General features: G+C 37.6%; 1 protein-coding gene across 1 annotated transcript; it reads right to left on the bottom strand.

Annotated features, from left to right (window-relative positions):
* Positions 1-136: 136 nt before the first annotated feature.
* Positions 137-685, bottom strand: LOC131328687 (pectinesterase inhibitor-like). Its single transcript, XM_058361601.1, has one exon. It carries the CDS (start codon positions 683-685, stop codon positions 137-139), a length of 549 nt encoding a protein of 182 aa, XP_058217584.1.
* Positions 686-14,410: the final 13,725 nt, after the last annotated feature.

Genomic DNA, 14,410 nt, shown 5'->3' with positions numbered 1-14,410 from the left:
CAATTCATAATATTTTGGGGGGTGCATATGATACACTCTCAAATAAGGGGTGTGTATTGTAGTCTTTATCAGATTTTATTATTCATTGCAATTGCAAAGAGGGTCTACATGCCGAAAATAATGACTCAAAACACGTTTACACGAGAAAATCCACTAAAATAATTTCAATGATTCGGGCAAGGTCGGAGGACTTTTGAGTCAATTCTAAAAAAGAAACTATTGGTGATTCGTCCGGGAATGGTAATAATATGAAACTAGTCTCACAACTCACGATATTAGTCATTGCATCTGTAGCAAGACCGGATGCAGATTTATAATTGGGGGACGATAGAAGATTCTTTGCTGTCTCGAGCTTGGAAATGGCTGTCTCATAGTTTCTTGTGCATGTCTGATATATATCTTTTAGAGGGCTTGCCGGCGTGCTATTAAAGAGAGAGCCAAGAGTATTGAGGGTCTGGTTAGCCGAGGCTTCACCCGCATCGATTGCGATCTGTCCAAGGCCTTTAACATCTGCAGTTGCTGAACGAGGATCAGATTTGAAAATTTGTAGGCACAGATCATTGTTGATAGTTCTGGGGCAGATTGTTCTAACCAAATCACTTGGTTGAGATGATGAGCCATTGAGTAAAAGCACGAGGAAACGAGAAACCATCAAGGAAGAAGACCAACTGCATGAAAAATCCATTGCTAGCTATTCCGAATTCAACTTGAAATCTATTCTCTGTCTGTGGCTGTCTATAGAGATGATGTCCTCTTATATAGCTTTTAGAAGGCAACAACAAAAGCAAGGTACTACAGAAAATGAATGCAGTCAAAAGGTTTTTTTTTTTTTTTCATTAATGCCTTATTGCTAATATTGGTAATAATGTCTTAGTTATATTGGTAAGAAGTTAACTATTCCACATAATATCTTCCAAACGCTCCTCTCAACAAACCCCTCGATCTTGTGGAATCTCATACCCTATTTTGATGGTCCAAACGGTTCATTTGTAGGTCTTAAGTGAAAATATTCACGCAAAAAATCTGGTTCATCAAATATTTGTAGCAATCTGAAAATTTCACACCTGGATTGCAATTAATGCACTTTATAACTTCAATTTTCATCAATTGATTTGAATCATGAAATAATCAAAATCTAATCAATTAACCTATGTTTTTGTATGAACGATTTAGATGTTAGGACTTACGGCTCGGATCATCATAAGACTCTAAGTTATTAGATGTTGTGTTTGCGATGTGCGTAAGTAGGGCTCTTTTTTGTTGAAAGGAATTAAAACTTGCTACGGTGGTAAGAAAACTCAAACGCCTGTTCTATTTTCTATTACTAATAAAAAAATTCCCAAATAGAATGACAAATTTTTCATTTGTATTAAAATGGATAAGAAAAATGATGGATAATGTTAGATTTTTATAGAAAGAGATGTCAACACGGCCATGTGTATAGGTGTTGTTATTTTCCCTACGTTTATTGAGTGTTAAATGATATCTTTAAATGCTTATTGTTGAAAAATGTATGCATTATAATTTGTGAAAATTTATATGCATCTCTATTAATTATTTTGATGATTAATTCAATGATATTTTTATTCGGCAAATACAAAATTATCGAAAAGTCGATTCCCGAACTAAATATTTTCGTGACCTTGAAATATAGCATAAAGTCTCTTGGATTCATAAAGACTTAGTGAGCTCAATACATGCTTTAACGGATTTATTTAGATGAAATTTTGAGCCACAGGTTGACGAACCGGCTAACAAGCCGGCTGTCTGAACAGAGAGCTGTGACAACCGGAGACCATCGGATGACCCACCGGATGACCGGCCGGTCGACCACCCGGATGACCACTCTGTCAACCGGCCAGTGTAAAATGGCCTCCAACGGCTAGTTCCAACGGATAGTGCTCCCACTTCTCTCCTCAACGACACTATTCTCTTTCCAACGGCTAGGAAGCATATGGATGGCTATATAAGGCATCAAGAACTCATTAATGAGGACACATACAAGCTACAACATTCCATATTATTGCAAGAGCAATTTCTCAAAAGATCAAAGCCAAAAATTCTCATTGTTCTTCCACTTTCATATTTTTCTTGAGAGAAAATTTGTACAAGTCGTGAGCGATAATTTTCATACCTTCTTCACATACTTGTAATTCCTAAGCGAGTGTTTGAGTCAAACACTTGAAAGCTTAGAAGACCAAATTCGGGTTGGAATTTGGGTGTTATTGTTTTTGAGAAGTTTTCGGAGAAAACTCTTGCGGTTGTGCTAGCTCCTCGGGAAAGCTAGAGGCATTCGGTTTTTGTAAGCACCCGCAAGACTTACAAGTTGTAATCTTTTAAAGATTAGTGGAACCTTCAAGTAATTGCTTGAGGAGAAGTGGAGTAGGGCCGGACCGTGGACAAATCCGGACCGAACCACTATAAACGGGTTCTATCTCTCTATCTCTCTATTTGATTGCATACTTATTGTTTGCATATATTGTTAGAGATAAATTTTTATCGGTGATTATTACTAGCAATCCTATTCACCCCCCCCCCCCCCCCCCTCTAGGTTGCATAATTTGGATAACAATTGGTATCAGAGCTTCGGCTCTTGTTTGTAGATTTAACCATCTAAGAGTTAAGATCCATGGCAACCACTAGTAATGTTTCTTGTATCGAAGGTCAATCGTCCAATAGACCTCCATTGTTCACCGGAGAAAATTACTCTCATTGAAAAAATAGAATGATGATCTTTATTCAATCCACGGATTATGATCTATGGAAAATTATCAAAAATGGTCCCATTATTCCTACTAAGAAAGTTGGGGAAGAGACTATGCCTAAATCAGATAATGAGTGGAGTCATTCGGAAAAGGCTTCAATAGAAAAGAACTATAGAGCTATGAACCTTCTTTTTTGTGCTATTACTCCCAATGAATATGATTGTGTTTCTGCATGTGAATCGGCTAAAGAAATATGGGATAAGTTAGAAATGTCACATGAAGGAGATAGTCAAGTTAAGGAGTCCAAAATTGATATTTTTGTGCATAGCTATGAGCTCTTCAAAATGAAACCGGATGAATCTATATCTCAAATGTTTGCTAGATTTGCTAGTATTACTAAAGGTTTAAAAGCTCTTGGAAAGATTTACAGTCAATCCGAAATGACAAGGAAGGTGCTCCGTTCCATGCCAACCAATTGGGACACTACCACCTCCATCATCCTACAATCCAAAGATTTCTCAACATACACGATGGACAAGCTCATGGGATCTTTCATGACGGAGGAAATGCATCACAACCTCAAGGGTGAAAAAGAGAAGAAAGTTAAGGATCTTGCCTTCAAAAGTACAACAAGCAAATCAAAAAGCAAGGAGGATTCAAGCAACGAAAGTGAGGATGATGAAATGGCGCTCATCACAAAAACGTTCAAGAAACTCATCAAAAATAGAGCATCTCGCAAAGGTAGAGGATTTTCAAGAAAAGATGGAGGCAAAGAAGAAAGTAGCAAAACGGATCCAGTCATTTGCTACGAGTGCAAGAAGCCCGGCCACATCAAAAGTGAATGTCCATATGCCAAAAAATATTCAAAGAAGGACAAAAGGAGAGCTATGATGGCCGCATGGGACAATAGTGACGATAGTAGCTCCGATGAGGACGATGAGCAACAAGAGGTCGCTAACTTGTGTTTCATTGCCATCGAAGAAAACGAGGTAGATCTCGACTCATCCTATTCCTTTGATGAATTGTTTATTGCCTATAAAGAGTTGAAAGTAGAATTTGAAAAAGTTGTTTCTAAAAACAAATTTCTTAAAAAGGTTGCTAAAGATCTTTCACTAGAAATGGATGATTTAATTGAAGAGAAAGATATTTTGGAGGAAGAAAATGAAAGTTTAAGAACCTCTTTGGCAAAAGAAAAAGAGTATTTGAAGGATACTTCCAAAAACGAATCTTTAGAAAAACAAATTGATGATTTAACTAATTCTCTTTCAAAACTCACTAATGGAAAAGAAAGTTTAGACATTCTTCTTGAAAAACAAATGGTTTCTTTTCACAAGGCCGGAATTGGTTATAATCCCACTCAACACAAAAATCTTTTTGGAAAAGATGTTCCTCCTTCTAGCCATTCTAAACTGACATGTCATTATTGTGGTAAAATTGGTCATATTTCTCCTACATGTCCTATGAAAGGATACTCATCTTCTAATGCAAAAAAGGTTTGGGTTCCTAAGAACCGTATCAATGCTAACCTTCAAGGACCCAAGATGATTTGGGTACCAAAAGTCAAGAATTGATGTGCTATTGTAGGTATGCTTCAAAAGTTCTCTCAAGGAAGGTAGTTGGTACCTTGATAGTGGATGTTCAAGACACATGACCGGTGACAAGAGGGCTTTCAATTCTCTTTCGCCTAAAGATGGTGGACATGTCACATTTGGAGACAACAACAAAGGTAAAATCATAGGAATCGGTAATATAGGTAATTCTCCTATTATTGAAGATGTTTTACTTGTTAGTGGTTTAAAACACAATCTTCTTAGCATAAGTCAATTATGTGATAGAGGAAATCGTGTTATCTTTGAAAAATCCAAATGTATCATTGAAAATGTCAAAAGCAACAAGACACTCTTCGTTGGACAAAGACTTGACAATGTATATGTTTTTAATCTCAATGATTTAAGTAATTGTAATATAAAATGTTTTTCCGCTTTGAGTGAAAATAGTTGGCTTTGGCATAGGCGCCTAGGACATGCAAGTATGGATGCTATTTCAAAACTCTCTAAAAAAAATTTGGTAAAAGGTCTTCCTAAAATCAAATTTGAAAAAGATAGGCTTTGTGGCCCTTGCCAACAAGGAAAACAAACCAAGGCTTCTTTTAAGTCCAAAAATGTTGTTTCAACTACTAGACCTTTGCAATTACTTCATATGGATTTGTTTGGACCAACTCGCTCTCCAAGTCTTTGTGGAAACTATTATTGTCTTGTTGTTGTTGATGATTTCTCTAGATATACATGGGTGATGTTCCTAGCTCATAAGAATGAGGCTTATCCTAATTTCACTAAACTTTGTAGAAGAGTTCAAAATGAAAAAGGATTTGTTATTTCTAACATTCGTACGGATCATGGAAAATAGCTTGACAATTCTTTATATGAAAAGTTTTGTGATGAACATGGTATTGGTCATAACTTTTCCGTACCTCGTACTCCTCAACAAAATGAAGTAGTTGAGAGAAAGAATCGTACTTTGGAAGAAATGGCCCGCACTATGCTTTGTGAAAACTCTTTGCCAAAATATTTTTGGGCGGAAGCCGTTAATACCTCATGCTATATTTTGAATCGAGTTTTAATTAGGCCTATCCTCAAGAAAACTCCTTATGAGCTTTGGAATGGTAGAATACCCAACATTAATTATTTTCATGCTTTCGGTTGTAAATGTTATGTATTAAATAATGGAAAAGATGACTTGGGTAAATTTGATTCAAAATCGGATGAAGGCATCTTTATTGGTTACTCTCTTACTAGCAAAACATATAGAATTTATAATAAGCGCACTAATCTTGTTGAAGAATCTATTCACGTTTCCTTTGATGAATTTAATTCTTGTGCTACTAAGGATGTTGTTGATAATGATGACTTAGAAATTACACATGAGATTCATGACTTGACAATTCAAGAAAAAGTTGATGGTGATACTCAAGTAGAAAACTCTCAAATCAAAGAAGATGAAGTTATTAATCAACCTCAAGATGCCATGGGAGACAACCAAGATCTTCTCAAAGATTGGAGATTCGTGCAAAACCATCCAAAGGACTTGATTCTTGGAGAAGTTTCGAAAGGGGTAACCACTCGCTCGTCTCATAGAAATTTTTGTGAAAATCAAGCTTTTGTTTCTCAAATTGAGCCTAAAAACTTTCCGGAAGCTCAAGATGATGAAAATTGGATTTTGGCCATGCAAGATGAGTTGAATCAATTTGAAAGGAATAAAGTTTGGGCATTAGTACCTAAGCCTATTGATCACTCTATTATAGGTACTAAATGGGTTTTTCGTAACAAGCTAGATGAATCCGGAAATATTGTTAAGAATAAAGCTAGACTTGTTGCTCAAGGTTATAATCAAGAAGAAGGTATTGATTTTGAAGAAACTTTTGCACCGGTAGCTAGATTAGAGGCTATTCGCATATTACTTGCCTTTGCATCTTTCAAAAATTTCAAGTTTTATCAAATGGATGTGAAAAGTGCATTTTTGAATGGGTTCATAAATGAGGAAGTTTATGTCAAACAACCTCCCGGCTTTGAAGATCATGTATACCCCGATCATGTTTTTAAACTCTCAAAAGCTCTATATGGTTTGAAGCAAGCACCACGTGCATGGTATGATAGACTTAGTTCATTCTTGCTTGACAATGGCTTTACTCGTGGAAAAATTGATACTACTCTTTTCATTAAAGCCAAAGGTAAAGATATGCTCATTATTCAAATATATGTTGATGATATTGTCTTTGGTGCCACTAATGATAATATGTGCAAAGAGTTTGCTAAGTGTATGCAAGGTGAGTTTGAAATGAGTATGATGGGGGAGCTTAACTTCTTCCTCGGACTTCAAATCAAGCAAACTAATGAGGGGATCATAATCAACCAAGCTAAGTATGCGAAAGAACTTATTAAGAAGTTTGGCATGGAAGGATCAAAGCCAACGAGCACACCAATGAGCATATCAACTAAGCTAGACAAAGATGAGAATGGTAAGGCCGTCAATGAAAAGATGTATCGAGGTATGATCGGCTCATTACTTTATCTCACGGCAAGTAGACCGGATATAATGTTTAGTGTTTGCATGTGTGCTAGATTTCAATCATGTCCTAAAGAATCGCATTTAAAAGCTATTAAACGTATCTTTAAATATGTTGCCGGTTCTCATGACTTAGGATTGTTTTATCCACGTGGAGTTGCATTTGATTTAATTGGTTATTCGGATGCGGATTTTGGAGGTTTCAAAGTAGATCGTAAAAGTACAAGTGGGACTTGCCAATTTCTAGGGCACTCTCTAGTGTCTTGGCATAGCAAGAAACAAAATTCCGTAGCTCTATCTACCGCCGAGGCGGAATATGTAGCGGCCGGAAGTTGTTGTGCCCAAATATTGTGGATCAAACAACAAATGGAGGATTTCAATTTGCAATATGATCATATTCCTATTAAATTGTGATAATACTAGTGCAATTAGCTTAACCAAGAATCCGATTCAACATTCTCGAACAAAACATATTGAGATTAGACATCATTTTATAAGAGATCATGTTCAAAAAGGGGATATTGAACTTAACTTTATTAGTACCGACAAGCAATTGGCGGACATTTTCACAAAACCCCTTGGTGAAGAACAATTTTGTTTCATTCGACGAGAACTCGGCATGTCTAATCATTTATGAAAAAGTTTCGTGTTCTTGATGTCAAAAGTTTTTTTTTGGATTCAATGTTGAGTTGATTGAATTCGTAAATATCATACTTGATGGAGAGTACAAATGATCTTGATAAAGAAATCACCCTCCAAACATTTTATCATATGTTTCATTTTCCTGTGTTTGGTATAAAACAGTTTTATGGTCTTTAATGCTACTCCTCTTAAACGTTTTCTGGACTTAACCTGCATTTGTCAGCTGGATGTCCGAGCGGATGTCCAACCGGACGACCGTGAGGTCGACCGATCGGTCGACCGGTAAGTGTATTTTTGGGTCGTTTTTTTAAAGTTCAGATCTGTTCTTTCTTATCAAAACCCCCCTCCCCGACAGAAACCAGCAGCGGCGAAAACCTCTCCCACAATTTCAAAACTCCTCAAACCCCACCATCTCCTCAAACCAATCCACTGATCCTTCCTAAAATCTTCCTCTCCAGTCACTTCAACCATTAATTTCACCGTTTTTCACTCCAAACCAACTTAAAACCCTTCCAAACCCTTGGTTTTCTGAAAAATGTCAGCAAGAGGAAAAAGAACTCGCTCCGGAGCAGGGCCAAGCGAACCGCAACCTGACTTCAACGATCAACTCTTCACCAACCGGGTTAATGAAGGAAACTGGGCGGGTTTCAAATCGCGACCTATTGTTTCGGGTCGTCAGGTAATAACTTCACCTCGTTATTACCGCTATATAAATGACGTTATTACTGCTGCGGGTTGGACTGAGATAATGGCAGTGCCGAATATTGTCTATCCGAAACTTGTTCGATATTTTTACTGCAATCTAGATGTTGATCGGAATGCCGATGAGTATACTTTAGTTTCACGGGTTAAAGGCGTTGATTTTGTACTAGATGAAAGTACCATGAGTAGTTTCTTGAAATGCCCAGTAGTTGAGAATTATCAGTATGTGGATAATGATGACGATTTGGTCACTGCAATCGATGATGTCGCTGCTTTCTACCAAACCATTACTAGTGATCGTGTTATTGGTGGAGGTGTGTCTAAAAGTGAATTGAAACAACATCTGCGTCCCTTACATTTGTTTATTGCACACAATATGGCTCCTCAAAAAGGACACTATGATTCCGTGTCCCCTCTTCATTGTTTAATTCTGCACAGTTTAGAGACGCGCAACTATCTGAACCTGAGTTATTTGGTACTCAGAGAGATGGCCTCTGTTCTTCAGGATAATAATAAGGCTTTACCTTATGGTGCTTTGCTCACTAAACTGTTTTTGAGTGCCAAAGTAAGGATTCAGGGAGAGCAGTCTGAAAAAAATGACCCCGGGCCTATTAAAGATTATATGTTCACTAGGGGGCATATTGGTGATGATGAGGTAGGTAATCCTCAAGCCAATGTTGAGCAAAGACAAGAGGACATTACAGGACAGCAGGGAGAGCATTTGACACAACCACCAGTTGTTGGAGGAGATTTTTCTTAGCAAATGTTCTCTAGGTTTGATGCGTTGCAAGCCTCGCAAAATCAAATGTTGGTAGAATTCCAACAGTTCGCCATTGCTCAGAATAGTCGTTTTGATAGAATGGGACATAGAATGGATCACATTGTTCACGCTCAGCAGCACTACTTCAGCCATTACCATCAGCAGTACCCTGCCTTCGTGCCTTACCCACCCTATCACCCACCCTCGCCACCGCAGTAACTTTCCTACCTTTCCACTTTAGCCTTTGTTGATGATGTCAAGGGGGAGAAAAAAAGTCTTGGTTTTATGTTATTTATGCTTTAACTCGTACTTGGCTCCTTAGTCGTACTTTCTAAGTTTGAACTTACTCTTTAAATAATTTGATCTCTGATTATGAGCTGCATCGGTTTTAACCTTGATCGTCGAACCTATGGTTGAGACTTATTCAAGCTTTTGCGTTGCTAACTCTGATTTATTAAGTCTGTTACACTTAGTTTGTATGAACTTCATGGCTTAGTGCTTAAATTGTCTCTTATATACTTCGCCGATATGAATTTCTTGTCTCTAAGCTTGCAGGGATCACCTATGTGATAATCATTCTCGGTAATACCCCTCGCATTCTTTAAAAGCTCTCTTTTAGGGGGAGCATATATTAAGGGGGAGATTGGCATAAATCCTACTTGCATAAAAACTATCATTTTGTGTCATCATCAAAAAGGGGGAGATTGTTGAAAAATGTATGCATTATAATTTGTGAAAATTTATATGCATCTCTATTAATTATTTTGATGATTAATTCAATGATATTTTTATTCGGCAAATACAAAATTATCGAAAAGTCGATTCCCGAACTAAATATTTTCGTGACCTTGAAATATAGCATAAAGTCTCTTGGATTCATAAAGACTTAGTGAGCTCAATACATGCTTTAACGGATTTATTTAGATGAAATTTTGAGCCACAGGTTGACGAACCGGCTGACAAGCCGGCTGTCTGAACAGAGAGCTGTGACAACCGGAGACCATCGGATGACCCACCGGATGACCGGCCGGTCGACCACCCGGATGACCACTCTGTCAACCGGCCAGTGTAAAATGGCCTCCAACGGCTAGTTCCAACGGATAGTGCTCCCACTTCTCTCCTCAACGACACTATTCTCTTTCCAACGGCTAGGAAGCATATGGATGGCTATATAAGGCATCAAGAACTCATTAATGAGGACACATACAAGCTACAACATTCCATATTATTGCAAGAGCAATTTCTCAAAAGATCAAAGCCAAAAATTCTCATTGTTCTTCCACTTTCATATTTTTCTTGAGAGAAAATTTGTACAAGTCGTGAGCGATAATTTTCATACCTTCTTCACATACTTGTAATTCCTAAGCGAGTGTTTGAGTCAAACACTTGAAAGCTTAGAAGACCAAATTCGGGTTGGAATTTGGGTGTTATTGTTTTTGAGAAGTTTTCGGAGAAAACTCTTGCGGTTGTGCTAGCTCCTCGGGAAAGCTAGAGGCATTCGGTTTTTGTAAGCACCCGCAAGACTTACAAGTTGTAATCTTTTAAAGATTAGTGGAACCTTCAAGTAATTGCTTGAGGAGAAGTGGAGTAGGGCCGGACCGTGGACAAATCCGGACCGAACCACTATAAACGGGTTCTATCTCTCTATCTCTCTATTTGATTGCATACTTATTGTTTGCATATATTGTTAGAGATAAATTTTTATCGGTGATTATTACTAGCAATCCTATTCACCCCCCCCCCCCCTCTAGGTTGCATAATTTGGATAACACTTATGTTGGTTAACAAGCTTGTTATAGAAAGAGATGTAATCAATGGTATATTAAAATGCTTATGTTGGTAGCTTCCTTTAATTTTTATGCTTATTGGGTGTTAAATGATCATAATTAATAATCAGGACTAATTTATAGAAAATATTTCAACATTTTAACGTGCATCCATGTGCTGTTTCTTTTCCTATGTTTATTTGGAAATGTATTTATATCAATATATAAAAATAAATACCATAAAAAAAGAGATTTTGCAAACCCAAAATTTTGTTATTTCAACTACATTAAAGGATCTTTTAAATTGGTCAATACTCTCGAGCAATGTTTTAGAAAATACATATTATTTTCTGCTAAGAATTATTACACAGGTTTGCCTCGGAATGAAAAACAATTTCGAATCCTTGTCTTACAATCATTCTTGTTTTATAGCAATAGTAATTAATCGTTGTTCTCTCTCTCTAAAGAAGCCACCGCCCCATATCTCTTCCTTCCCAGGGTTTTACACCCCAATAGGTGACGGGGGGAGGGATTTCTCCCCCTCGTGGGGTTTTTCCATCTCCCGACCTCAGATCTCGAGGTTTTCTTTCCTTCCCCCTTCACCCCCATCCTCCTCCTCCCCAAAACCACCATCCGCCGCCCCTCCTCCACCTCTTCCGCCATGTAATCCGACGGCTTTTGGAGGTAGTGCCTTGCAGATCGTGGTTGCCGAATGCGTCCTCCCCCACCAAAGTAGGAGATCTAGGTTGGTGGATAAAGTCTGATCGGATACGGCGAGCTCCGTTCGGTTCCGTTATTGGTTTTTCTCTTTTTTGTTCTCTTCTTTGGTATCCCCTTTGTGGGATTTCTTCCCGTTTGTGGGGCTTCTATCACTCCTGTGTAGGTGTTTATGGTTATTTTCTGCAGTGCTTCGACGGTTTGGAGCGATGGTTTTAGTTGGAGTTGGGTGTAGTCTTTGGATTGGGTCCCCTTCTGTTTAGTTTCTTGATCCTTGTTTAGGGATGGAGTTTCCTCTTGATGTACTATTTATTGGATCTATAATATCATCTATTATCATTTTGGCAAAAATAAAATTAATCGTTGTGGTTTCAAGGTCAATCAATTCACTCATCTAGATGATATTTTCCCCTGCTCACTAATAAATTGACTAATTACTCTCATGTTTCTATAATTTTTGTGCAGTAATTTTTTGTTTCGCTTTTGAGTAATTTTTTCCCCGTAATTAGGATCCTAGTAGGAAAGGAGAGGTGAATTCCAATGGGTCTCATAGAATCTTAAGTTTTTCAATCACTGACTCAAACTTATTATCGAATCCTACTCAACAAAAAATAATTATGGACGTACATTGGCTTCAGTACCTGCGGGATTATTAACAGTACTGTACATTTGAAACTAAAACTGGTTCTCAATCCCTCTCCCTCTCTCTTGGCCGGCAAGCGATGGTGGCTGCAAGGGAGAGGTGGCGATGGTTGTGTTGTTGAAATGAGTGCTTTCATCTTTAGCACGCATATACACAAAGATATATAGTAAGAGTAAGAAGTGTCCTCTTGTCTGGTGTTTTTTTTATTAGTAATTAATTTCCTTCTATTTGATAATGGATTTAAGCACTGCGTTTACATAACCTACTAGAGTGAGGTTGAGCCTTTGAGGATAATGAGACAGTACTAGATTAAAATTAATTGCTTTGGGTATAATTGGTATGGGTTTGATAATTCCATAGAAATATAAGTCGAATTAGATGTTCCTTGTTCTTCAATCCGTTTGACAATGTTTTGCTTTGGGCATACACTTAGAGTGCGTCCCAAAGAGGGTCTACATGTCGAAAATAACGACCCAACATACGTTTACACAAGAAAAGCTAAAACAATTTGAGTGATTCGGGCAAGTAATTGAGACTTGAAAGCCAATTTATCAAGTTTGGTCGGTATGGCCGGTTCTGGTGATACTAAGAAAATAGTTTCACAACTCATGATATTACTCGTTGCATCTGCAGCAGGACCGGATGCAGATTTATAATTGGGAGATGACAGAAGATTCTTTGCTGTATTGCCGAAAATAACGACCCAACATACGTTTACACAAGAAAAGCTAAAACAATTTGAGTGATTCAGGCAAGTAATTGAGACTTGAAAGCCAATTTATCGAGTTTGGTCGGTATGGCCGGTTCTGGTGATACTAAGAAAATAGTTTCACAACTCAAGATATTACTCGTTGCATCTGCAGCAGGACCGGATGCAGATTTATAATTGGGAGATGACAGAAGATTCTTTGCTGTATTGAGCTTGGAAATGATTGTTTCATAGTTTCTTGCGCAAGTTTGATATCGATCTTTTAGAGGGCTAGCCGGTGTGCTATTAATCAGAGAGCCAAGAGTATTGAGGGTCTGGTTAGCTGAGGCTTCACACACATCAATTGTGATCCGTGCGAGGCCTTTAACATCTACGGTTGCTGAACGAGGATCGGATTCGAAAATCTATAGGCACAAAATATTGTCGATAGTTCTGGGGCAGATTGTTCTAACCAAATCACTTGGTGTAGATGATGAGCCATTGTGTAGAAGCACTAGCAAAAGAGAAACCATCAAGGAAGAAGACCTACTGCACGAAAAATCCATTGCTAGCTACTCCCTGTTCAACTTGAAAACAATTCTCTGTCTGTGGCTGTCTCTGGAGATGATGTCCTCTTATATATAGCTTTTAGAAGGCAACAACAAAAGCAAGATACTACAGAAAATGAATGCAGTCAAAATGTTTTTTTTTTTTTAATTAATGCCTTATTGCAAATATTGGTAATAATATCTTGAGGATATTAGTAAGAAGTTGATTATTATTCCACCTAATACCTTCCAAACGCTCCTCTCAACAAACCCCTCAATCTTGTGGAATCTTATAACCTATTTTGACTGTCCAAACGGATGAAACTTGAAGAAACTCGAAGGTCAAGGTCTCAAAATTAGAGGGCTTGATCCGAAACTCTGTAAATCAATCATTTTTCCCATTCTAATCTTCTCTATTTTTCTGTTTCTCCCTTTAATTTCTTTGCTTTTACTAATACATTACTTTGACCTAATTTTCCCGGAAAAAAAAAACCTCTTCTCAAATTTGGGTTGATGAAAAATTAGGGCTTTTAGGAATCTGGAAATGGATGAAGGCAATGTTGTATCCTACTCGCTTAGCACTGTTGTATCTTAGCTTGAACGTAGAACTGTTAGAGCTAGATTTGTTTCATTGTATAAAAATTCTCAAATCCAAAACCTTAATCTGCAAGTGTTAGAAACCATACAGATATATTACTTAATTTATTTATATCTTGACATCTGTTTTTCTCTCTTTCATGGATTTCAGAGCAAGCTCGAGCATATATGCACTTTGTTTAGCTATATATAAGAACACAAATAAAGAACTAAATTGTTTACTAGCTTCTCTTTCTCATTTTAGTCCTCTCTTTTTTTCTAGCAACCGGAAAGATTCCGAGCTAAAAATAGAGACATTAATTCTTCTATGGTTTGCGAAAGCTAAAGGAGATTCTTTGATTCCCTAGTAGCCACATATACCAGTACCGAAAGCGCAACCTCAAGCTACAGAACATCGAGGGAAGGGGACCCAATGTGCGATTGTATGCGTAGAGGCGGTAGAGCTCTGTTGAGGACTTCAACGACGGTGAAATTCTTTGTTGTTTGTTGGTAGTTTAATTTCCATTATTTTGTTAGTTTTTTCTGGTTGTTTTGTGTAGATACTCCTTAATATATGATTTGATTGTGAAGTATAATTGTG

This window comes from Rhododendron vialii, chromosome 6a, assembly GCF_030253575.1.
Source record: "Rhododendron vialii isolate Sample 1 chromosome 6a, ASM3025357v1".
NCBI lineage: Eukaryota > Viridiplantae > Streptophyta > Magnoliopsida > Ericales > Ericaceae > Rhododendron > Rhododendron vialii.
Note: the sequence above shows the minus strand (reverse complement) of the source record. Positions and strands in the feature narration are given on the sequence as shown.

Excerpts from the sequence above, each read along its gene's own strand:
- LOC131328687 (XM_058361601.1), bottom strand. The coding sequence starts at position 685 with ATGGATTTTTCATGCAGTTGGTCTTCTTCCTTGATGGTTTCTCGTTTC.